Source organism: Prinia subflava, chromosome 2 (assembly GCF_021018805.1).
Source record: "Prinia subflava isolate CZ2003 ecotype Zambia chromosome 2, Cam_Psub_1.2, whole genome shotgun sequence".
NCBI classification, from domain to species: domain Eukaryota; kingdom Metazoa; phylum Chordata; class Aves; order Passeriformes; family Cisticolidae; genus Prinia; species Prinia subflava.
The window spans coordinates 66,559,233-66,585,393 of NC_086248.1; the positions used below are offsets into that span (position 1 = coordinate 66,559,233).

The 26,161-nt window shown below is 41.5% G+C and overlaps 2 protein-coding genes across 3 annotated transcripts in view; one reads left to right on the top strand and one right to left on the bottom strand.

The window, feature by feature from the left end:
• Window positions 1-5,778: 5,778 nt before the first annotated feature.
• On the bottom strand, window positions 5,779-9,294 carry LOC134546960 (basic proline-rich protein-like). Its single transcript, XM_063390364.1, has 2 exons — window positions 7,927-9,294; window positions 5,779-7,664 (listed from the first exon to the last, which is right to left on the bottom strand). Exon 1 carries the CDS (start codon window positions 9,285-9,287, stop codon window positions 8,217-8,219), a length of 1,071 nt encoding a protein of 356 aa, XP_063246434.1. The 5' UTR covers window positions 9,288-9,294; the 3' UTR covers window positions 5,779-7,664; window positions 7,927-8,216.
• Window positions 9,295-10,019: 725 nt separating this feature from the next.
• Window positions 10,020-26,161, top strand: part of SASH1 (SAM and SH3 domain containing 1) — a 527,201-nt gene continuing 511,059 nt past the window's right edge. For both annotated transcript variants that reach the window (XM_063390359.1, XM_063390360.1), the window contains exon 1: window positions 10,020-10,472. In XM_063390359.1, the coding sequence (XP_063246429.1) occupies window positions 10,020-10,472 (453 nt within the window). The remainder of the gene's footprint in view (window positions 10,473-26,161) is intronic.

A 26,161-nucleotide genomic window follows, 5' to 3' on the forward strand; every position in this document is an offset into this window, starting at 1 on the left:
CCCTCAAAAGTTTACTCAAGTTTTTAAATTAAATTAATTATGTATTAGAATTTATATTCATGAGTGTTAAGGTTGAATTACTAGGAAGAACTCAGAGACATATATATCCCAGAGTCTTCTTTGATCTCATTGATAGGATCTTCCAGTTCATATTCCTTATCTAATTCACAGAAGTCTTTAGCATCTCTCTTGCTCTTACTTCAAAAATATGCCACCTGTGATGATCCCTCCTGCACTTACAGCACACAGGTGGTGAGTAGTTTAGCATAGCAGTGACTTAGGGAGAAAATATCCATGAAATAGGGACTTTAGAGTTGAAAAGCTCTGATTGAAAACATCCAAAGAGGACTATTTTTTTTCTGAAAGTAAAAGAGCTCATTTGTGTGAAATGGAATTTTGTTAAAAGCTTTTAACAGAAAACCCATGAACCCTTTACTGAAGGTAGGGCGTTTTGCCTGGGCTGGAGCTGACAAAGCTTCCTTTGGTTTGATTTTTGTGGCTGTAAGAGAGGTGAGTTTTTATTGTAAAAAGACAGGAAATGTCCACAACCATATCTTACATGCCTGCTAATGGAAAGACTACAGATTGCCTCATAAACCTATTGACTGGCATTAGTAGAAAGAGTTGGCTTTTTATATTTTCTGGAAAATGGAAAAATTATTCACTACAGCTCATCTCCTCAGGATACTTCTGACACTTCGGTTGATCAGCCTGAACCAATGATAATTTTATAAGGCTAAGACTGGTCAGAGACAAAGATGCATTAATCTTCTGCCTGGTCTTCAACTGGGTTTGAATGAAAGAGGAATTGCCCTAATATTTGATTAATCCAAAATAAGATAATTCATCATTATGTTAGCTTTAGGTCAAACCTTGACTCTTCATTCCAAATCAGAGTCTTGAACTTTGAGGACATGATTTGACCTGTCTCAAACCATTAGCAAGATTGCAGAGGCTTGTTAGATGGAAAGGTGGGTGTGCTTTATGACACACTTTGGACTCCTGGTCTCTCAAATATCTGAATTGAGGTTTTGGTTGACATCAGCAATAGCTGTCTTCCAGCTGTGTGACTGCTGTTCTTACCATAAGAGTTACTGCAAAGATAACTAACTGGACCCCCCAAATTCTACTCTGGTAAGAAGTTGTGACACAGCTGGGGAATTTACCTGCACAGAATCTGGGAGCACAGAAATGTCCCTGGTCCACCAAGCTGAGATACAGCCTTTGTTGGATACTTAAAACCCGAGCTATAGACTTAAAACTGTGTCTTCTGAATGTCACAGCCTGAAATGCCAACAAGAATCAGGATGCTGACAAATGCCAAGGTGTTGTCAATGAGGCTATTTCTGGGCTAGGTTTGACCCCTGTCTACATCAGAGTTGGTGTCACAGCTTGGATCACCTCACGTGTGCAGCTCGTTTCCACCTCTACAACACTCCTATAGTGCATGCTCAGCTGAAGTGGGTGAGATGTGAAAGTCTACAGATGCCTGGAAGGAAAGAAAACATTCTCCATCCCCCTACTAACACTTCCGGAGTTTAAAAGCATCACTGATTTGCACATATGGTATTTTTTAAATTTGAAAGTTATTTGCTTTATAACTCATTTTCCTCTTGTCTTCTCCCACCAGAAATGCAGAGCCTAACTCTCAGATCTGTCTTTCTGCAGCCAAGCTCTCTACCCCTCAGCAATCTTGTGAGATTCACTTCAAATATAAACTGATAATTAAAGCTAGATGATGGTTCACTCTAATGAAAGTGTTTGTACACTGATGGAAGCATCATGTATGCTACTGAGAAATGAAGACCCAGTAACAGAAAGACAAAAACCTTCTGTTGAGCTACTGGCTGTTGAAAAAGGAATTAAAATCTAACACGTCAAAAATGTAAAATGGATGTTTTCTCTGGAGATAAAACCCATCATCTCAATTATGTATCTACAGAAAAACTCCAGGTTCTTTTAGCTGTCATGACTCAGAGGAACAGAAAACCCAAGTTACTTCTTCCTTTTTCTTACTCACATTTCTAATTATACTGTTATATCCACTTTAGCAGAAATATGTGTGATGTAAATGAACTCATATGACTGTGAGAACTCTTGTTTGGTAATTCCCTGACGTTATTATATTCTTCTAGCCTTGTATTTATCAATCTAAGCAGTTCAAACCCCACAGATGCACCAGCTGTGTCTGCTTGTGTCAGGCAGATCCTGGGTATCAGCTGCAGGAAGGCTGGAATCAACACTGACTTAATGAAGAGCTGGGGCTGTGTGGTGCTGTGGCAGTCAGTGGGGGCACGGAGGGTGTGATGGGTTGGGCTCCTGTGATGTGTGATCGACTCCTGACATATCAAGGAATGTTGGAATTAGTCCCAGACAGAAAAAAAAAGGGCCTTACAAAAGGAGCTGAGATGCAGCGCTGTCTTTTGGGACACCTAGTTGAATGACTGACAAAAATCTATTACGGAGAGAGGGGTGAGCATGACTAAAAGGTCTCAGAGCATTTATTTTGACAGGATGATTAATTTCTCATTACTCATCCAGAATGGGGATGTCCAGGGGGAATTAGGGAAATATTTGATTCTTTCAAACATTGATTATTTGGAGAAAAGCTTTTGCATAAATCCAAACACTTTATCCTGTCTTTGATTTGAAATGGCGCAGTGGAAGCTTTCTAATTTTTTGGTGGAGGTTCTTCACAGTCTCAGTAATATCAGGACTCTTTATTTCAAAGCCAAGAGACAAATCCTTAGCTGTTTCATATGGTCTAACATTCGTGGCCCATGTTTTCATGCCAGCTGGTTCTTTTTCTTCCTCCAGGACTTACGATCCTGCTGATGTGATGGATTCAGGTCCATAGGAGGACAAATCCTGACTGCTAACCTGCAGTACTGCTTCCCTCTAGTAATTCTTACCTGATAACCATCTGGGTAATCATCTTACCTTCTTCCCATGAGGAAGCACTTTATGTTCAATGACCCTCAAGAAACAGAACAAGTATTTGCTTCTTGGCTCTTGCTGATTTCTACCTCGCATGGCTCCTGCTTTAAGACCTCGTGTTTGAAGCGCCACTCAGGAAGTTCTGTGTTTTTATAACGTCTACAGTAGCTGAGCTCAAGAGAGAAAGGCAAAGCTAGGATGGTGTTCTCACCCTTCACAAAAACCATACTTAGTAATGGCCATGCTGAATCAGATGTGAAACCCCTCTGGCTCAATATTTTGTCTAGGTAACAGGTGCCTAACTAAAAAATTGAATATTAAACATGAACAGGGAAAACATTACAAGGAAATACTACCACTTAACTATTTTTGTTGGAGGTTTAGGGGGAAAGAATTAGAGCTGGACACAGCAAGAGGAGGAGAAAATAACTGAAAGTGAGAAGTGTAAACAAAAATGCTATTCAGAAGGGATATTGTAAAGGAAAAGGAGAGGAATTGTGGAAATAAGAGATGGTGAAATAACACAGTCTGTGAGGCAGAGAGAACTGCAGAAAATTGCTTGGGATAGTAGACATGGAGGAAGGATGGAAGAATGGAATAGTCAGAGAAAGAGCCCATGGAATTAGGGAATCTGAACACAGGTCAGCAGGTAATAGGAACAGCCAGTCCCTACTATCAGCTATGTACATAAAAGAAAGAAGTTTAAGAACACAGTTGTAATGCATATTTACTTAAGAGAGTCTGGGGTTTGAGTAATTTTGAAAATCTCATTATTTTCTATCCATCTTCCCCTAAATATGTTATAAATCTGGGCCTTTGTATATATATAGCTGAAGAGAGCCAGAGTAAAAACAAACATGGGGGAAACTAGGACCTGTTGGTCATAGGGCAGCTGTGATGAAGCTCTGTAGGGTGAAGGGGAGACACTGCCCTGGGAGCACACAGAAGGCTCAGCTAGTCTGAACTGAATGGCAGGGTTTTCCTGGTATCCACCAGGGCCAGGATACTACCTTGTGGTCTTAGAACACGAGAGGACCCTTTTGGAAGGGAGAGGATAATTTCTGGAGGGTTGAAGGGTTCTCCCCTTTCCTGACATATGCTTTCTCTTCCAGAGGAATTACAGCTGGTAATCACAGCTAGTGCTACACGTATTAGGGCAAGTTGCACAGGCTAGTTAGAAGTGATGGATTCATTTTTGCCCATTTAATTAAATCATTTCTTCCCTTCGGTTTCCTGGAAACCTGGTGCTTGATGTTTCTGGATTTTCACAACGTATTTGTTTAAGGCACATGACTATACTGACCGTGAGTTCAATTTTGTTAGGCATTAGCTAATGCTTTAAATTAAATTTCTCACTGGAAAAAGAAAATCCAACTTGAAAGCCTCATAAGGATTGTTGTTTCATGATTCACACATCACTTATGAAGAAGCTTTTCTTGATGAAGAAGAGTAAATGGAACTTCATAGAAAAATGGATACAGAAATAAGTGACCAAGAGAGCAAAGCTTTAAGCTTTTTCTTCATGATGATTTCCAGACAGTATCACATAGAAGCACTAGATTGTAAATTGTGAGGGTGCAAATATTTATTCATTTTCCATCCACCGTGCTGATATTCAGCTGGTATTTGTAGGGATTTCCATAACTTATGGAGTAGTAAGAATGCAGCTATCAGTAATAATTTAGGATTTCTTCTTATACTTTTCTACAGTAAACAGTTCACTTAAAAAGCATTCAGTGTGAAGCAATTTTTTTTTTGAGTTTGGCTAAAATTCAACCATGCACACACCATTTCAGTGCTACCTTCTGGCTCAAAGCTAGTAGCAATGAGAGTTGGTCAGTGGTTCATGTTTGTAAAGACAAACCTACCCTGAACTATTATAGGGAACCATTGCCTTATGAAATAGGTATCTACCAGCAGCTGGTAAAATAGTCACAACATTTTTGGTTTGGTTTAGGATAATTTTGTTTTCTTTCAGAACAGAGTCTTTGTTACAAAAGGCCAAGAATGTAAAACTTGTGCAAGCTCATTTACCTTCTCACTGACTGTGACATCAAAAATAAAGTGTTTAAAGTTGACTCATTAGAAATGGAGATATCCTCCTTCTGTTGAAGAAGATAGGCTCTCATACTCTTTCTTTCCGTTACTAAGGAAAAATTATAATTTTTAGACTGAATTCTTGATACAGAAGTTGTTCTGATGACGACAGTAGCTTTGATTTGGATATTTATTCCCATTTCTATTCAGTTTCTTTATCTATCTCATTAAAAAGAGAACTGAAATTAAGGCCTGTAAATTTTTATGGGAAAGGAGAATCACAGTAAATAAAGTAGCTGTGCTGTTTCAGATGAACTCTCAAATTCAAATAAATTTTATATCCACAAGAAAGAAAAATAGATATTTCATCAGCTAGATCCTTTCACATTCCCTGTTGTATAGTCTCAGTGAGCATTAAGTTATTACAAACATAGTGAGTAAATTTAGAGTGGGGTCAGGTTTTAGTGTATTTTAAAATTTCCTTTATAACTAAAACATTGCTTTGTTTATAGAAAATTCTAAGCAGTAAATCTGTTTTGTAAACAGTTCTATTTTACATTTAAATTTCATATAAATTCCTAATTGCAATGTTCTCGTTAGTCTCCTTTTTTTGTTTCTTTTCTGTGATGAAACTTTTACTTACATGCTTCACAAACATCATGTTTTGAAGTTTTTGTCTGCCAACAAAATATGAGAAGTGGCTAGGGGAACTTGGTTTGTTTATCTGCAGATGAAAAGGCAAAGGGAACCACATGGCAATCTTTCACTGCCTGTGGGGAAAGCCATGGAGAAGACAGAGCCAAACCATTCCTAGAAGTGCTCAGCAAAAGGACATGAGACAAAGGTCACAATTGCTTTGACCAGACAAGAGGAAGAAATTCTTCATAGTGACAGTAGGTCAGCACTGGAAGAAACCATCCAGAAAGACTGGGGAACCTCCATCCCTGCGGATTTTCAGAAGTCAGCGGGACAAAGCCACCTTCAACCTGATCAGAGTTTGCAATTAGGTCTTTGCTGAGTGGGGTATGGGACTGGGTGACTCCCAGGGGTCCTTTCAAATCTAAATTTTCCTAATTTTATATAAAAGGGTACTTTAACTAATGGTCATCTGATTTTTAATGAGGAAAATCAGTCTCCAGAACACTTGACAGATAGTACTTTCCATTACAGTTAGTACAGCTAACATGGGAATTGACATGATGTATAGCAATTTTCAAAGTTCTAAGTTTATTTCTCTGCAGAGTTTACATGGAAAAATCTTTCTTTAGATGCCAAGTTACGCTGCTATATGTTTTTCAGGATTAACAGTTGGGATAACACATTAGATATATTCAAGCCTTCTCTCAGTCATTGTTATTTCCCTCTGGACTCTTTGCCAATGTATACCATGTACAGTCAAATAATCAACATTTTACACACAAGTACAAATAGCTCTATTTACCTGAACTAATAGCCTGGTTCTGCAAACATTTGCCATTGTGTATGAGCAGTTCTAGTGAATTATTCACCTTGTGCCCTAGTGGAAACCCTAGAAAAATATTTGAGAGTCTGGTTCAGTTTCTTTTTGAAAAGCACAGAAATATTAGCTTCCACTCATTCATTGCACATTCTTTGCAACATAGTCATGGGGTACTCATTCTGCGTGTGAATCTGAGTTTCCTGTTCTACCTGAACACCTTCACAAATATCTTGATGGAATTGTATTAATTTCAGAGTCTAGGTTTTTTTCAACAATCAAATATGTGAGTGCATGATTCAAAACACTGAACAGTAGTCAGGTATCCAGAGCAAATGCCCATGGCTCCTTCCTTAATGTGCCAAAAATCAAATAAATCTTGAAGGTAATTCTAAACCACTCTAAATGTTGCTGAATAATATCACTGCCCTTAATAAAAAGCACATAAAGGAGTTTTTCAAACTGAGTTGGCTGTTGACAATCAAAACATGCCTCTATTTTCTGCTCTGCCACTTTTTGACTTTCTTCCTTCTTTACTCTTGGATTACCTTCCCAACATACTGACTACCCTCCCTCCATTTGGTGCTGTCTGGGAACTCCCTGAGTATGTATTCCACCTTGGCACTGGGAGCATCAGTGGAGATGATAAACACTGCTGGCACTAGCATCAACCCTGAGGAACATTCCTTCCAACTACCCACCCAAATCTCATGTAAGTCTTCACAAAGACTTGTCCCAGATTTCTCTTTTGGGTTGAGGTGAGGTGGACCAGTCTTTTGTTTCCTGGACTTCTGATAGTCTTTCTTATTTTTATTGTTGTTTATTTTTGTATTTCAAAGTCACAGAAAACTTTACTATATTTGCTGACAGGTAGCTTAATTTTGTGAAACCAAAATCAGTGCCAAACAACCAGAGAGTTCCACAATATTGTAACCTTGCCAGCCTCCACAGCCCCATGGGAGTGCACCATTTCTCCTCCTGCCATCCCATCAGAAGGGTCTTATCCTTCCACCAAGCACATCCAAATCATAAAATTTGCAGTATCTTAAAAGCCTTTCAAGACCCTTCCAAAATGCACATATAAAAATGATATAATTCAGTATGTATTGTCAATAAGACCGATGAATAGGGCCCGCATCAGTCAATTTTTCCTGCTTCTCATGACATCAGTTCCAGCTCCACATCACAGAACCTCCTTGCTAATTTCGCCGGTGCTGTCAGTCTTTCACCAGGTCTGTGAAGAGAAGATAATTGCTGCTTCAATCTGTCTCTGGGCTGAGAAGAGAGTTTGACATATTATGTGGTCTGGAAGGAAAATAAGATTCAGAAAAAAAAAAAAAAAAAAAAAAAAAAAAAAAAAAAAAAAAAAGGAAGGAGATTTTTAAAAGGAGTAAAATGCTCTTCCTCCATTTCTCCCTCCCTTTTTAGCAGACGGACTTGTGATCCCTAGGCTTTATCCCCAGAGGCTGCATTTTAAGCGCTGGTAAGTAGCTAACCTTTCCAAAACACCTTGCAGTGCAATGCTTTCCGTGAGAACGCCGCTGCGCTGCGCAATCCTGTGGCGAACCACATGAAGCCTGAGGACAAATGCGCGCCTAACTCTGCTCAAAAAAGTCCTCCAGGAAACCCATTGCGGATCAAGCCCCTCCCGCCAAATTACAAAAGGGAGCCTGCCCCTCCTCCGGCAGCCCTGGCTGCGGTGCGTGCCCCGCCGCTTGTCACCAGCTCCCCCCAGCCCGCATGAGGAGGGATATTGGCAGGCAAGCGAGTTTCGCGCAGTTTAAAATTACAATGGCAGGGGTCTCCCCTCAGCCCGTGTGAGGCGGTCGGTGAGGGCAGCCGGCGGCGGGGCCGGCCGGCGGCGCTTCCCGCGGCGGCCCGGCGGGGGCGCTGCGAGCCCGGCCTTGTGGGCAGCGCGGTGCCTCAGAGCCCCGGGCGGCCCCGGCGGCGCGGGGGGAGCGGGGCCGGCGCCTCCCGGGGCAGCGCCGCTTCCCGAGCCAGCGCCGCTTCCCGGGGCACCGCCGCTCCGCGCCCCTCCGGCCCCCACAGGGTCCCCCTTCCCCGCCAAGGGCTCGCCGCGCCCGCGGGGCAGGCGGCGCCGCCGTCGGTCCGGCTGCCCCAAGGGCGCTGGGGGCAGCTCCCCGGGCCGTGCCCCCTCGGCGTTCCCTTGCCGCGGGGGAAACGGGGACGGGCAAACCCTGCGGAGAGCCCGCGGAGCGGTGGCAGCCCCGAGCCGCTGCCCGGCCAGGCTGCCTTGCCCCCCGCAGGCTGCCGCTCCCCGCGCCCCCGCGGGCCGGGCTGGGCAGGCGAGCGGCCGGCGGCAGAGACCGCGGCTGCCGGCGGGGAAAGTTGGGAAGGCCTGGGGGAGAGCCGAGGCGGGGGGCTGGCAGCGGGGTGGCGGGCGCGGAGGAGGAGCGGGGAGAAGCCGCACCGGGAGGAGCCGGAGGAGATCTGCGGGCGGCGCATCAGGCGCCTCCGGGTTGGAGGAGAGGGAGGACCCGGGCGGGGAGCACCGCTCTGGGTACCGGTGGCCGGGAGGGGAGAGCTGCGGCGGTATCCGGGAAGGCGGGGGCAGCGCCGGTGACCTGCCGCAGATCGGCTCATCCACCGCCGCCGGAGGATGCACGGAGCGCCCGCCGCCAGCACGGCCCCGCCGCCGCCGCCTCCTCCCCAGGGCGGCTGCGGACAGCGGCGGGAGCGCCAGCCGAGATAGGGGAACACGGGGAAAGTTGTGCGGGCCGGGCGGGGGCTGCGCGCCCCGCTGGGGCAGGAGGGCACCGCCGGCATCAGCGCGGAGAAAGTGGGGTTGGAAAGCAGCTTGTGGTCTCGCCTCCAGCGAAACGCATTTAACCAGCATTACTGGGATGAAGGGATACTGGGAAAGTAACTCGGAAAAGTGAGTGGGATTTTTTTTTTCCTTGCCTCTGGTTTGCTCCTAATCCGTAAAGAGCCGTTTAAAAGGAGAGCTAAAGCCGCCGTTTGCGCCCGCTGCTGGGAGAGGCACGGGAGAGGAGGGCACTGCACACCGGCACCCCTGCCCGCGCTGGGCGAGGGATCCTGCGCTCGGCTCTCCCCCGACACCATCGTGTACCAAAGCAGCTCCTTACAGTAAACAGATTCATCATACGACAGAGCGCAGGAAGGTGAGACAGAAACAGAAACTAACATTGAAAGGAAGAAAGGGAAAAAAAAAAAAAAAGACAGCGACTGCGAATTACTTCCAGAGAAAGTGGGTGGATGTTGTGCAGCAAGCAGCGACCTGGGATTGTAAGGGATGCACCCTTATATTTTGCTTCTCTTTAGTCCGAGCCTCCCTTCCCCCGTGGCAGAAAGCGTCTGTACTTGTTACAAGAGGAGGAATAAGCAGGAGGGATTCGCTCAGCAGTGCTTGCGGTGCCCGACTGATCTGCTTTAAGGATTTTTTTTTTCTTTTTTTTTCCTTTTCCTGGTGGATGTTTTCTTGACCTTGGTTTTGAGACCTCTTACTTGCGTCGCAGTTTTTGTGGCTTTATTCCCTTTGGCAAAAAGTGGAAAGGGGGAGGCTGGCTTGGGTGCTGAAAGTTGCAGTCATTATCATTTTGGAGCCAGCATGTGCACCAACATAGTCTACGAGTGGCTGAAGACCCTGCAGCTCCCCCAGTACGCGGAGTCCTTCGTCGATAATGGCTACGACGACCTGGAGGTCTGCAAGCAGATCGGCGACCCGGACCTGGATGCCATCGGCGTGGCCGTGCCCCACCACCGGCGCCGAATCCACGAAGCCGTGCGGCGGCTGAAGGAGGCGGACGAGAGGGCGGCGGGGCTCTACTTCACCCTGGAGCCGCCGCCGCCGCCCGCCCCCGCCGGGCGCTGCCCCCGCCGGGCGGGCGGGCCGGAGGAGCCCCGGCGGGGGGCGGCCCCCAGGGCCCGGCCCGGCGGGCGGCGGGGGGCGGCCGGCGGCGGGGGGCTGGTCGCCTACCCCAGGCTGAAGCTGAAGATCATGATCCGGGACAAGCTCATCCGCGACGGCATCAACCTGAGTAAACCGCCCTACTCCAACAAGGTAAGAGGGTCCCCGCCGGTCCCACCCCAGGAGCAGCCGTGCCTGTGGGGTGCGCGGGAGATGCGGGCCGGCTGGGCTGGAGATGCGGGGTGCAGCAGGGCCTGGTCCCGCCGCTGCCGGGTACCGGTGCTGAGTTTCTCCAGTTGTGCCAGTGGCATTTTGGAGGGGAATATGGTAGGGACTGAGCACCAGCAAAGTGTGAAGAGGGCCAACAAAGATCAGATGCAGCAGCACTTTTTGGCATTGATGGTATGGTGTGGCATGGCACTGTGTTTTGGTTTTGCCTCCCTTCTTTCCATTAACCGGTTCTTTTAGTCCGGTTTAGTCTGAGGTGGGAAAGTGGAAATTGACAGTGTGGTCTTAATGGTTTGGGCATTTGTCTTTTCTGTGAAACTTTTCCATTGTATTGAAGAGGGATGGCTTCGCTCATCTTTTGGTAGTGGTCCTGTTTTAGTGTCAGTTTCTGTCGGTGAAATGGGAAGCAAGTGGCCATCTGGCTGGAGGAAGAACTCCAGCAGCTGAATCCAACTGTTGCCTGGATTTATTTGCTGGTAGTGACTGGTGAATGTCAAAACTATTCATCAGCTGCTCCAGCACAGGTGAGTCAAATCTCCAGGATGCACAGTCTGCTGAGAGACCAGAAAAGGGTACATCTCAGAAGAGTTCGTTCCAGTCTGAAGTAACCTCAATGTTTACCAATCTCTTATCTTTTGTAAAGGTTACAGTATAAGATTCATCAGCTTTGGAAGTTTGAAATAGTTTTGTCTGAAATTTTTGGTAGGTTTCCTGCTGAAAATGTAATATGCAGAATAAGTAAAACAATAGAATAAAATTAATAACACTGTGGAGAAGAAAATTATTTGTGAAAGAAGCTAAGGTATTATAATGCATGGGGGGTTCAGAGTTCAGAGTGAAGTGCTTTGGAGTAGTTTGATGGCCCAAGTTGCCTATATTTTCTTCAATGATTTGAAGTTTTAATTTTTCAGAAAGACTGAGCAGTTGATGTTGACCTTCAACCTGTGGGTACCTTTTCTCTCTGAAGTGCTTATGAATAAGCAAGGTGATGGGGAGGGCTGCAAGTCTAGGTTTATAGAAATGTGAGTAATTAAAATTGAGAATGTATTATCTGCTGTCAGGGACATGGGTGTGAGGATAATGGGTAAAATTAAATTTGGATCATTGTGGAGGTGCAGATAATAAACCTGCAAATTTCAGTATTCCAAGTTTTTAACATCTCAGTGACAGAGGCCCATAGTCATTTCTCAAGTACAGCACAGTTGTCTGGCTTGGGTTCCCTTTTCCTGAACTTCTGGCTGGTGACATAGTCAAAGACATTATGTCAAATTTAATATCATGAACATATAGTCTAAGTACAGCATCTTCCAAAAGTTACTGTATCATTTGGGGGAGATTTCCCCCCTCCTGCCATTTGGAGTAACACATCATTAGCCTGAAATTCCCATTACATGTCTGATATAAAAGAAATTCCATGGAAGCTCTGGCTTGTCAGTGTAGCTGCACCACATTACCACCTCCACAGCTATGTTTCAATTCCTCCTTTTGACTCTGTGTGTGTTCTTAGTCACCAGTTCAGCCTTTCCAAGTGGATCCTCTGCCTTCTCTCTGGTATTTTAAAACTGTGTAGAGGTGGTGCTTTGGGACATGGTTTAGTGGCAGACTTGGCAGTGCTGGGTAACAGATGAACTCAGTAGTCTTAAAGGTCTTTTCCAACTTGAATGATTCTATGATACTCTTCCACAGGAGTTGTAAAATTTATAGGATGCCAGCATATGACATCAAGGCAGTTCAAATCCTTGGCATTGATTTCTTCTTCAGTTCACTTTATTTTAATTTGATGGGTCTGATAATAATGTAGATTAAGTGCCAGGACAAGCTTGCCTTACACAGAAAGCATCACTCAGCTTTAATTGTTTTAAATCTAAAGGTAATATTTTGAAACACAAAGAGAAACAAAATTTACTTTCCTAGTTTTATTTCAGGCTCTGGTTTCAATGTATTTATTTTGGATAATAAATGCATATAACATCATTTTTTACAGTAACAGAAAAAACTTTCTTCTCAGCGTGAATCACTTCACATTGTAGCATGTTGTAAGAAACCATAAAGCTGGCAAGATTTGAGTGTGTGTTGCTCAACATGCATTATTCTCAATGCCACCCACCGTAGCAATCTATCTCCAAAATGGCTTAAAGTAAATAGCAAAAGATCACGTCACTGTACATTATTCATTGGCTGTTGTTTAGAGCAAGAAAGATGAAATACTGTATTTTTTGCATCTGGGAAAGAGCCATATTACAGCAGTGGCTCTTAAAAATAAACCTCAACAAAACCTAAAAAAAACCAACAAAGCCAAACTTTAGAAAATTGTGGGTATAATTTAAGCATTAGAGTTTTAATATAGAATATGCAGCATGCAGGCTTCTGCATGTCAAAAGAAACACAGGATTAAAGAATCAACTTGAAGTTTATATAATTTTTTTGTATACATTTATCATGCATCCTTGTCATGTGGACATTCGGGAGTGAGGCAGTGGACCACTCACCTATTCAATATCTCTTTGCATTTTTGGTTATGCTGAGCTGCATACTAGTCTTCCACTTCTGTGGCTTATGTGGAGAATGCCATCTTTTCTTCTTAATATCTATGCCTAGAAATCAGTAACTATGAAAGTAGGAGCCTGCTGATGTGTATATGTGTGTATGTGCACATATGTATATGCATTTCACTTGTTTCCTGAAGAGTACTTCTTGGATTCAGTTATGGAGTTCTGAAGCAAGATTTGGTGTTTTATTTTAAAACATCCCTGAGAAATGGAAGTGTTGCTCCTCTGGCTTTTTCAGAGCCTTTTGCTAGCTGGCTGAGGTGTAAACATGTCAAAAGATCAAAAATGAATATTGGATGTGGCTGTGGAGATGTTAAAAGCATCCTTTTGCTGTCTTTCCTTTTTGCTGTACTTTCAGATGAAAGGTGCAACAACAGAATGGGCAGAATAGAAATCTACTGCTATGGTAACTTTTTCTTTAACTTATTTGATTACAGTCAGCAGAAATGGCTAACAGCTACTTAGCAGAGCTTAATATAAATCCCTTAAAAGACACGCAGACTTGGAATTGAAGCCGTGTGTGTGGGTGACTTCAGACACATAGATTTGTCATAAGCCATCTTGATTATTTCCACGGAGAATTTGAATGAGGCCTCACCTCCTTAGATTGCATCCTATGTGTATTTCAGCTGAACCAAGGAAAGCAGCTGTAACTGAGAAGAACTCTACAGGAGTCAGGTTTTGTTCCATGTTGGTAATGCTCCACAGTACTCAAAGCCTCATGTTTCAGTTTGTTTGCCAAACTTGCTATTGCTGGCTGGTAGCCTTAGGAGTCTCCCATGTCTAAGAAACTTCTTGAGGAGGTGAGGGGATTTAATGCCCTTCAAACAAGAGCACAAGGTCAAGTAAAACATCATGTCATTTTGAAACATCTAGTTGCTCAAAAAAAAGTCTTTGATGGTTATGACTCTGTCGTTAATTAAGAAGTAAATTATGCCCAATGTAGCAACACTTTTAACAGTCTTTTGCCCTGTAAAAGTTTCAGAGAATGAATTGATGGCAAAAGGAAACCAAAATGAGCAGACCCCCTGTGTTACAGTGAAGATGAATGAAGCAAAATGCAGCACTGACCTGAACCAGCTCGATCTGAGAAGCATGGCCATTAACTCCACACAAAACCACTTCTTTCTGCAGTGGGCTTATTCCAAAATGGATAATGTCCTTGCTGGGTTAGAGCAGGAGTAAAGTCACTAAATGTCACTGTGGAAGAGAGAGCAGAGGAGCATTCCATTTTGTCAATATAAAGAAAAGTAGGATACCTTGTTGTGGCACATGCCAAGAGAAATTTAGTACTCTATTTATCTTGAATATAGATTAAGTGACATTTAATAGTTTAGTGGAATTTCATTATTATTTCTAATTGAAATAAATGGCCTGACCTGTTTCTTGAAGAACTTTATTCAATTTTTCATCTGCAGAGAATTGCAAGTACATTAAAAACGTACATGCATTAAATCTTCCACACCAATTAAGATGATTTGCTTAGCCTCAGTGAAGTTATAGTCATGGAGATTTCAATATTTATTAGAGAGAATAAAACTGTAGTGTGACATATGTACATGTACGTGACCTCATTGTCACTCACTGTGCTCTTCATGATTATCAGCATGCTTGGAAAACAAACACTAAAAATTCAGATGCATGAGATCATAATCTCAAGAGTTCAAGCAGATGTAGAAAAGTAAAATGTCAGATCCAAGTGAGTATCTGCCTAAACACCCAAACACATCCTTTTTAAGTTGTGTGCTGATAATATAGCACAGATTTGTGGTTCTGATTAAGTCTTTGTTTAATCCTTGCCCCTACAAAGTGAGGAATATTTCACATAAGTTAAGTGTTAGGAGGTAAAGATGCCAGCAATACTGCTTTGAAATACACTGGTTCAAGCTGGAGCTGGATAATGTAATCAGCACTTTAGATATCTACAGAAGTGAATTCAGCAAATTAAAAATATTGTGCTTTGGCAATGGCAACACTCACCTATACTGGAATTAAACATGCACCTTTTTCTAAAGAACTGGCTGCTTTAGAATAACTGCATCAACTCTGATTAGCAGAGCGTTCTCAAATATGCCTTGGGGAAAGCTGCCTATTGACAGAAGTACTAGTGCATTAAGTAGTAACAATATTTTCATGGCAATAAATTAGCAAAGCTACAGGCAATGTTCAGGAAGTGAAAAGGTATTTTATATTAGATACCACTGAATTTGGCTTTGACTTCACAACTCTGTTTTCTTTTAAAGAAAATGTAGCACCTCATATATTTGGCAGCTGTTTCGAAGTCCCAGTTTATTAAACACACAAAAAACAAACTGGAAAAGATCTTCTTCCAATCAGCCCATTAAAGCAAAATGTTGCAGAATATGAACAATGTAGTGCTATATTGTATCTGCATTTGAATGGTTCCTGAATATTTTAAAGTGTATTCAGTCTCCTCTGGAAATGTTGATTGCAAATCTTCATGAGTTTCATTTTTTTTTCAATTTAGAGGGGAGGGAAGATTTCATTAGGGTATATTACAGGTGGAGTCCTGAGAGAGGGTAGTATCAGCTCCACAGCTTTCCTGCCCCCTTTCCATGATTGTGTTAAGAGTAATTTGTGAGCTCTGATCATGGTGTGGGCTGGCAGGGGAGCTGTGCAGGACTGAACAGCTGCCCTGCAAGGAGAATCCTTCCTGCATCCTCCACAAGGCTCTAAGTTTGAAGGAAAAGCTAAACTTAAATGTTCCTGGCAAAGGAGAAATGCCTAGCCTCTGGTAGTTCCTTGAAGGCTTTTTGCTTCCCCCAAAGGACTTGATTCAGTCAGAGCTCCGTAGTGCAAAGCTGAACTGATTTTTCCCACCTAATGTGGGGTTTTGTGTAAATACTGCACCTCAACAGGGACACCACCAGTGGTGTGACAAAAGTCTGTCTGCCAGTTTCACTCCCACACACTGATAACCTATCTTGTTTTAAGTAAGTTTGGTGATCATAAGTCTTTCTGAAAAGTAAATGCATTTTAAGGAAAATATTTGTGTTGACAACCCCACCGCCAGAGCTTCTGTCTCTGCCATATGTAGGATGATGAAACCCATACACACAACTATATATGTGGAATATAAAAAAACCAAGATAATTTCTCACCAAGTAAGTAATCTTGTGAGCCATGTTTCTAGTTTTGTTTATGACCAATATGACTATCTCACATATTCCATAATATATAGGGCAGCTGATCTCTGACATGGAATTGAAGAATTTCTTTAAAGTCATGACAGATTTTAGACAGATGAGGCACTGGGACCCACTGCTGCAGCATCTTTGTCTATTGCCTTAGGATTAAGAGTAAACTTCCTTATGTGTAAGTAAGAGAAACATGATTGAGGAGTAACTAGTGGCCTGGCTGCATGGCAATTAGTTATGCTTGTTAATTCTCCATGTTAATTATACACTCCTGTGTGCATATGTCATTCTGGAGGGTCCCTATCCACTGAAGTGTATAGATCCATACATAACCTGAAATGTACTAATAGCCATTACAGAGTTTTGAAAAGTGCAGCAGAGAGGTTTGAATTGACAGGAATGCTATTATTGTAGATTAGGAATAAATTTATTATATCACTTACAGGAACTCGCTTAGTGGTTTGAGACTCTTCTACAGCAGAAGAGGATGGAATGTGTTAACACAAGAATGTAGGTTCAGCGTTTGAATTTCTTGCTTTGTCAGTTTGAATGAGCCCCTCTGCTCGGTGTTTGACAAAGCTATCTGTTCAATCTCTTTGTCTAGGCTAATATGACATCTCATATTGATGTCCTTATCTTGACAAATGTGGCGGCTTGTGCACCCTGCAGGAATCGTCTTTTATTCAAAGAGCGCGACACGGCTATGTTTAGCACTGCCACGTTATTTTGGGAATGGCTGTGCAGCAGGAAGGGGAGAATTGGGTGAACCTTCCATGACACTGGCGGTCTGCGAGCCAAGCTGGCCCAGAACTGTCTCCAGTGACTCATTCAGCCTCTTCACTTTGTTACTTGCAGATAGTAAAAAACTTTTATTATGATTTTGCAAAACAAAAAAGAAGTGGCGTGTCACGTGAAACACAAGTAGAAGGGTCTTCAAATAGTATCTCATCTTCATTCTCACAGACTCAGCAGGATGGGAAGGATGGTGATTCATGCCTCTCGCGGGAGCCCTGTTCTTCCAGTTGGTCTCATTCCCAGTGAAGTCAGTGGGGGTTTTGCCAGGGATTTCATTTGATGCTGCCTTTTGAGTGAGGTGTTCACATTTAAATCAGCTGAAAAGCATACCCTTACAGGCTGGAATTGTGGTGGTGGACGAGAACAGGATTACAAGAGTTTAGAATGGTAAATAAAATAATAGCATGGCAAAAAAGAAATCAGAACTTTCAGAGCTTGAAGTATCACCATTAACAGCTCGAACAGTAGTGAGGCAAACTTTTGAACGTAGATCTTACAGGTTTGTGCTAGTTTAAATATTTGATAAATATTCTCTGAAAACTCCACTAATGCGCATTGGTTGGAATTAACACGATTCTTTACAGCTGTCCACTCAGTAACTTAAAATCAGGGAGAAATAGCAAAAATATATGGCAATAAACCTTACAGGCAGGTACGAATGTATGTCTACTACACGTTTGGGGTTTTTCCCAGAATAATTGCATTGGTTTTGAGGAAACACACCCTGATGCAGGCATGTGGTGTTATCACTGCATATGAAGTCAGTCTTTTGGGGGAAATAAGCCTGGTTCTGATGCCTGTGCCTCAAAAAATACACTGTGAACTAGGCCTAGTTGAGAAAAGAGCTAAAAGGCTGGGAAAAAAACTCTTGCCTTTCAGTCAGAGGCTAAGATTGTATGAGTTGGTTTGTTGTTTTTTTTTTCTTCCCAGAGTTAGTTAAGTGGCCACTTGGCCATGCTTTCACATGCACAGAAGGAAATATTTTTATTAGGAGAAAAAGGCATTGAGAACTTCACTGACTGAGATCTGGAACTAAACTGTTCATGCTGTGAAGAAGGCCAACAGCCAGTATAAACCAAAAACTTAGTAAGTTAATATTCCATAGAGGAAAAACCAAAACAACCTCCAGACAAAACTAGGAGTGTGAGCCTTTATTGCATCAGTGCCCTTAGTTTGTGGATAGAGAAGTTTGCTGGTACTGGTACCTCTGCACTGGCAAGCTCCTGTCCTTTGGGCTCCAGATTTCCTAGCCGTGCTCTCCCAGAGCCTTCTGTGTACCCCAGAGCTACCCAATCCCTGGCTTCTCCTAAATCATCTCCCCAAAGTCTGGCTCAAAACACACTGTCTCACTGTCTTCTTCTCTAAAGGCAATCTCATTCCCACCCAAGAACAGACATCTTTTGCCTTTGGTCTCCCAATATTTTTTTCTCCTAATCTACATTCTGTATGAGTTTCATTCCATCTCCCTCTCCTGCTGCCCAGTGTCTCAGGCTGCTATTTGGGTCCTTCTCTCTCCTCCCTTATGTCCTAATGAGAAGAGAAACTTTCTCTCCCACTCTGGAGAGCGGGGCAATCACTTCTCTGCCCACTGTGCTCATTGTCCCCAGCTGCCTTCCCACTGACTTACACAGGTGGCTGAACCCAGATTGTTCTTATAAAACAAAAGCTCTAAACTTTGATGATAAAAATTTCAATCGTAAAACTGTAAAGTAGCAGTCGTCCAAAGTCCCTCCAGCCCGTTTTGTGTCAGAAAGAAGGGATTCAGTTAGAAAAAAGAAGATGTACAATAGCTTTTGAACTGCTGTATGGGACCAATTTGGTCTTTTTGAAGCAGGACTTGATGTAGTCTTCAAAAAATAAGTTGTAACCTCAATGCAAAATGCCTTCAATGAAAAATTCTGAATGGCTTTTCTTTTTGCATAATTTTCTAGTTCTAATAATATGATTATAATAATTGCTTCTAATTGCAGCATCTCTGAATTCCTGTTTGGTTGTTTTTTGTTTGCCAAAATATTTTTCTTGAGATTTTATTTAAACCTTTTCTACTTATAACTGCTTGTATTGTAGTGCATTAAGAATTTTTATATAAATGCATCTCTGACCTCTTGTTTACCTTGCAGTTAAGGTTTCCCCCTAAATATCCAGCTATTAGTTTAGCAGAGGTTTTTCTGCAGTTAGAGACTGAAAAGTACCAGAATAAAAAATCATCAAGACTATCATAGGTCTTCTTGTGCTAGTTCCTAAGCTAACAATTTCAACCTAAATACAAGGGCAAGTGGCTATTTCAGGCTCTGAGTCTACATCCTTTCTCACATCATACCAAATGTCAGAAGGGGATCTCGTTTTAAAACACTAACCTGTAGAAACTAATAATAAAAATTGAAATTTCTAATCAAGAAGATTTGTTCCTTTTAGGATATTAACACTTAAAAGAGGAGAAAATGGAAAATAAGGAAATGGGACTAAAACAAGAGCAATTTTGTTTTAACCTGGTGTTTTCATGTGAAGAAAACTTACTGGACTTTCCTGTGACAACTTCTAAATAAGATTTTGTCGAGATGGTGTTTGAGAGAGAGCATTTTCACATGCACTTAGTATTTGCACAGTGTTCAAAATAATGCTCTGAAGTTTGTGGAGTAGGATGGAGCAAGAGGAAGTTTGACAAGAATACCACTAGCTGGTTTCTGTCCAGTTCTAAAAATTACACACAGTGAGGACATACTTCACAGAGCCAATGATTAGAAGTAATAAAATGTGTATGTGTTTGCCAGTAATGTCAAAACCAAACAAACCCCCCAGTCACTAATTTTATATCTCCTCAAGACATAACATTTGTATCCCAGCAAAGGGTAAGGCAAATTTCTTCAATATTTCTCAGGTTTATGGTCTAAAAACTTGTTTGAAGCAATGTTGAAAATTTCTCTTTTTCAACTGAAAAAATTCAGTAGTGTTTTGGGTCCTGATGCAATAGTCCTCCAGGAATTATTTTTGTTCTCTCTGACAGAAAGGCAGGCATGTGCTGTCAGGTGAAAGGAAGGGAGCTGATTTGCTCTCAGGCAGCAATGGAAATCAGCTGAGCCAGGCTTGCTCCTGAGTGCTCCCAGCATGGAAGCCTCAGTGCTCTGTTACCTCTATAAATACGAGTAGCATTGCATGACCTTGAGCCATGTGGAGGTATTTTCCAAGGGAGTTTGCCTGCAATGACTCTTGTCCATAGGTAAGTTTTTTACATGTCATTGAAGAGAGAGATTATCATGATAAGAGGTGGTCTGAATCTCTTGGGGAGGTTGGCTTATACTGATACTACAGCAAGTATGTACTAGTTTGGGTGTTGTGGCTGTTATAGAACATTGCACCACTCATGAAATTGGGTGGCTTTCTTATGAGCCTTCAGTAGCAGGTATTAATTCACCTCTATAAGAAGTTGTGAAGGGTTGAGGTATTTCCCTAAGGAATTATTTCATCATAGGGCTGGCAATACACTTAAAAGAGAATTTATATTCTTAACTCATGTATGTTAAAAAGAACTGCTTATGCAACCACTGTATTCATTAAGTCAATTCCTATGGTGTCTATGAGGAAATAAGCTATTGCAGTATATCCTTCCTCTGTATGTGTGTGATGGGTTTGGAATAAGCACGGGTTTGTCTAGGTTTTTATAGAACTTGTTTTATAGACCTCTCAGTGGCTGAAATTGATGTAATAGTTAATATTATTGATCTCATTTTGGAAAATAAGGCAGAAATTCCTTTGTGCTGAGCATATTTCTTCCTACAGGGACAAGGAAATGAGTATCATCTTCTCAATAATAAATAGCAGCTTTGTACTTACAATGAATATGAATTAAATTCAAGGTGAAGGTAGTGAAGGAATTTTAAGAGCTTATTTTTCTTTTATTTTCTTTGTATCTCTTGTCATGTTTACCATGGAAAAATGTCTTTCTGTAATTTGAATTTGCCATACAACTAGATAAAAACAATGTGGTACTTCTACTTAGCACATTCTAACTTTAAAATCTTCTTTTTTTTGTTGTTGTTTTTCCTGATAGTTTGTACGCTATGCTTATATGCTTCATGTACTTGATAGTTTTCAGTCCTTAGATGTCTAATTTTCAAGATGTGTTATTTCAAGCTAAGTGGTAGCCTTATTTGTTTGCCTTCAAATCAATCATGGTACCTAAATTCTGCACTAAACTTTCAGAGTTGGCATCCTAAAAATGACTTTCGGAATGACTTAGATGTTATCACTAGCACCTTGCAACTTCATACAGCCCTTCCCAGAGCTTATGTGCTCTTTGGTAGTTGTTTTTTCTTTTTTTCTATTGCCCTTTTTATTTTAATTCCTCCTTCTCCTTTTGATCTCTTTTCCTTTGTTTTAGTATATGTTTGTCTTGCCAAGTGTTCCATTTACCAAAAAAAACCAAAAAACCCAGCTCTAGATTCTTTCAGATAATTGCCTTATCAGTAATTATCTGTTAGTGGTTATGTTTATCTCACAGACAATAATAAGCTAACAGAGAAGCATTTATGGCTCTAATATTACATGTGTTTAGGGGCATGTATGAATATTTAAAAGCCTTACAGAACCCCCTAAAACCTCAACAGACTACAGAATTGAATTTTTATCTTGCTTTACTTTCTTGTGGTCTGCTCATTAGCTGCATGAAGGTGAGGCCTACAGAGTATGTAATTGTGTGTTGCTGGGTAAATAGCTCTTTGATAGAAAAGGAAACTTCTGCAGTTTAAATATTATCAATTATCTTTCCTCTAGTAGGGTTTTCAGTATTTACAGTAGGTTCTGTCAGGTTTGTAGGCTGTGGCCATTACTTTGATGATGTGAGTTGGTGGAAATTTTGCTATTGATTTTGTTGGGAATGGACTGAGAGTTTTGCCAAGGAGCTACAACTGTGCTTTCAAAGTACTAAATGAAAAATGTAACCATTATGGTTTCTGGTTGAAATCTTGCCTAGATTTAAATGGTTTTTAAAACATATTTTTATTAGCTGCTATTTTCACAAGCTGGTAAAGTCCTTTTTCCCTGGAATGAGCAGCTGAGATTGTGGGTGCCCCTCCCCCACACTTAATGGTGTCAGCCAAATGCTGTTAAATAAATCTGTACCTCTTTTCTCTCTTTTTACTCTTTTTTTTTTTTTTTTTTTTTTTTTTTTTTTTTTTTTTTTTTGCTAGTTTGCTTCTTTCTCTTACTTTTTCCCTCTCACTCAACACCCCTTCCCCCCCATGCCCACCCACTCCTTTTCTTTTTCCACTTTGTCCACTTTGGAGGCTTGTAAGTTGTAGCCTGTTAAACAGCTGAAATACTGGACGGCTTTCTATTTTTCAGCTAGAAGTTAGGGAAGAGAAAATGTAGTCAGTAAGAATGAGGGGGTTTTTTGTTGTGGTTTTTTTTTGTTGTTGTTTTTTTGTTGTTGTTGTTGTTTTGTGTTTTTTTTCTGTGAATGAAAAATATTGAGACTTCAAGAAGTGAATAAGGAATAGGACAAGGAATAAATTGACAATAGAACAAGGAATAAATTGATATTTGTGTTTTAGTTATCTTCTGATGCTGTATATCTCTTTCAAAAGATTTTTAATCTATTTAAGAAGAGTAATTCCATATTTTAATTATTGATGCCTTAATAGACTTAAACTGCCTGGGAGGAGCAAAACTCAGAAAGGAAGTATGAGCTATAGTAAAGAAATGGCAAGAAAGCCAGACCGAGAGGAAAAAAATGGTTTTTGCACTGTGCATTTGTATCATGCTGTTTTGGAACTGTATGCCCCTAGGACCAGATCACTCTGGTGAAGGGGTGGGATTTGTTTGGAGATGGGTAGATTGGGTTGCTTTTGTGTCTGGTCAATCTTAAAGGTGGAAATTTTACAGACATTGTAACTATTTTTCTGTTCTTTTTTAATTTAAAGTAGTGTTCAGAGGAGTTGTTGGCTGCCTGCCCATGTGCTCCCTTGCTTTTTCTCCAGAATCTATGGTTTCTGCTCCTTTTTCTGATAAATACACACATTTTTTTAGACCTGTTAGCCCATTGCTTGTGCTCACATAGACCATCAGCCTGGGGGGGAAAGAAGGCCTGAAAGGGTATGTTAATAACACCCTAAGGATGTTTTCTTTCTATATCCCCAAAACTATGTACAAAGAATACTTAAACCCTGGCTTTCCAAATACTGTCAGTTCCTTTTAAATACAAGAAAAAAATGGAAAATAAAAGCATATTTTTTTCAGAGGTTCATGTTTAAATCACAGCTCTGAATGTTGTTTAGACAGCTTGCAGCTGAAGAATGTTTCTTGCAGTTTTATATAAGCTTCTTTTTTCCCCTGTACAAATAAGTGATAGTGCTGCATGGAAATGTGTATTTCTAAATACCAAAAAAAGGAGTGAAAATGGTTCAGCCGTTTTCCATGTGTTCCCTTTCAATGTATCCAAGATTTGGCCAAGTGGATGTTGCCTGAGTTGCAAGAATAATTCTGTTTATGTGACATCAGTTCCACACAGGGAGTTAAATGTCCTTCTGCTGTTTGGCTAATTGGTAGCACTAACCCTTGGTAGTTTTTGTGACTGAAATACTCGTCCAATACTTTGAGTAGCGGTGACATGCTGGTAAGTATTTTTTTCCTCAGTTGTAAGCTGGATTTTGAAACTAGTGATTGACAAGCAGTTGTATAACTTTACAAAGGTCACATTACTGGTGATTCTAATCTTGGCTATTAATTGTTTTACAACACTAAGCTGTCTCTGCTGTTAGATTTTTTCCCCTAAATCTTCCAAATAACAATTTTAGCTTGTTACTTCTTGCCATGTCTGCCATGATCATGGAGAAAAAAGGTTTTTGTCTTGGCCTCTGACAAGCTGTAGCTGCCCAAGGATGTTACCAAGTTCTATCTAAAGGTGTCTGCTTAACTAATAAAGATGGTTCATTAATCCTCCTTTTAGGTTATACTTGCTAGGCCAGTTCTTGTTCTTTGAAGCTGTTTCCCTCCCTTGTTGGACTGAAGGACTCTGGCTGTTGAATCCCACTGGGGCTTTGCTGGTGTTGGGCGTAACTCTTCACTGTTGGTTGTTTGGTTTGTTTGGCCCCCTATGGCTGTTATCCTTTTGTAGTGCTGTGATACTGTGGATTCATGCCTTGGATCCACGAGTGGCCTTGAGACCTTGGGTAGCAGAGCCAGCCATTTATTTTGCATTATTGGTGTATGCAAGTGCTTTGTGGTCAGTTGTGCTTTCTTGCTGTTGTCCCTGATGAATAACATTCCTGTATTTACCAGGCTCTCCCTCCAGTGTAACACCCTTTGGAAGTCTGAGCCTCTTGTTCTGTGCAGTAATGCTCCAACCAGTTGAATGTGGTCTACTGATGTAAAAAATCATTGTTTCTTTACCCAAATAACTGCTAAAACCAGTGATTATTGCTGTAATGAAGACAGCAAAACTTGTGTTGACCCCTCTTTAGGTTTTTGTTTGTAAAAGTACTTTTTCCCTCATATTTTTGTACTAACTTTTAATTTTGATTTATACTGTGCTTCTCTAGTTTACTAACCCAAATGTCTCATGAAGCAACATCAGAAGACATAACGAAGTTAAGATTTTTGGCATCCACTTATTTCCTTTTTTTTCTTTGTGGCAACTTGTTGTCTGGTATACGAAGAAATTAGTTTGATTTGACGTAATCAATTCTAGACAAGTCTAGGTTGACTGTTAAACATCTTGTGACTTTTTCATTAATGAAACATAAGCACTTTTATGTGGGATGATCAGTAAATATTCCCTGCATAAAAATCATGTTCCAGTGATACACGTTTTTTTCAACCTTCTGTTATCTTCCTTTACCCAAAAGGTCACTGCTCTTGGTCACTTACAGCACCAGCTCTGGGTGAGGGTAGCGTGTTTTCTTGCTGAGCAGCAGCCCAGCTCCTTGCATGCAGTCTCGATTTCCTCGCCATGCTGTGATCATAAACGCAGCCTTGCAGGTGAGCACCTCTGCACAGCTGTTGTCTGCTGTGCATGACAGTGTCTGTCAGGCAGAGGCACCTCTGTGTCCTCGGTGTTCCAGCTCCTGCTGGTTTTCAGGTGGACCTGAGGGTAACTGGGTTAATCAGGCCCTTTGTGCCTGAGCAGGATTCGCCTGTAGGTGCTACAGGAATGTGTGTGTGTAAAAGCAGAGTCTGCAAAGGATCTGTGCACAGTACCATGGAACATTGCACAGTCATTTAACCAGGGGAAGGGATGTGCTGCTGAAAGGAATCAAGTTCATGGAGAAGCCCTGGACAGTTCAAATGCACGGGCCAGAGAAAAGAAAGGCAAAAATGTCACTCCTGTGTTTCCTCAAGCCTTAGCAATGGAAGGGATAAATGAGAAAAAGCCCCATGTTTGCATCTCTGTGGTGCTGTATATCTGACTGCCTACTTGTATAATCAGCACATCTTCTGGTTCATGCAGTGGGAGCCCATGCAGTGTCTTTGAATGTTGTCTGCATTATCATCCTAATGGATTGAATATGTTTTGATTCACAAATGATGATCTTAATGAGAAGGGGGCAAGCTGCAGCACACTGGAGATTTTTTAGTCCTTCATTACTGAACCACACATTCATCTACTTATGTGAAGTATGGTGCTTTCAACAGTTTATTTTTAAATAGCAAAAACATTCTTGAATAATACTGATCCATTTTCACCACACAACTCCTGAAAACAAATAGTTCAATATATTGCTTTTAGGGGAAACATTTTGCAGTTGCTCCTAGCCTGGAGCTTTGGGGAAATTGGGAAATCACTTAGAGGAAGTTATAAATCTGTGTAAAGGGGCTTTTAGATTAAAGAATATTTTTTCAACCATGACTGTGGCTCATAATAAAGTGTTATAGTATAATGTATAATCTGATCATGTAGAAATTACAGTTGGGGGGATGTAGGGGTGGGCAGGAGGGAAGGAAAGGGCAAAGTGTAGTTTTGACCTTGTTCTCTTCAAATTCTGTCCCTGGAGGTTCTGCAGGAAGGATCTGCAAGTTGTCTCACTGATTTTTTGCAGTGTCATTAATTTAGGAAAACCCTCACCAGAATAAAAAGCAATTTTTATTGCACACTAAAACAAGCTTCAGTGATCAGTTG

What these genes read in the sequence shown, in the direction of transcription:
- LOC134546960 (XM_063390364.1), bottom strand. Translation starts at nt 9,287, where the DNA reads ATGCTGGTTAAATGCGTTTCGCTGGAGGCGAGACCACAAGCTGCTTTC.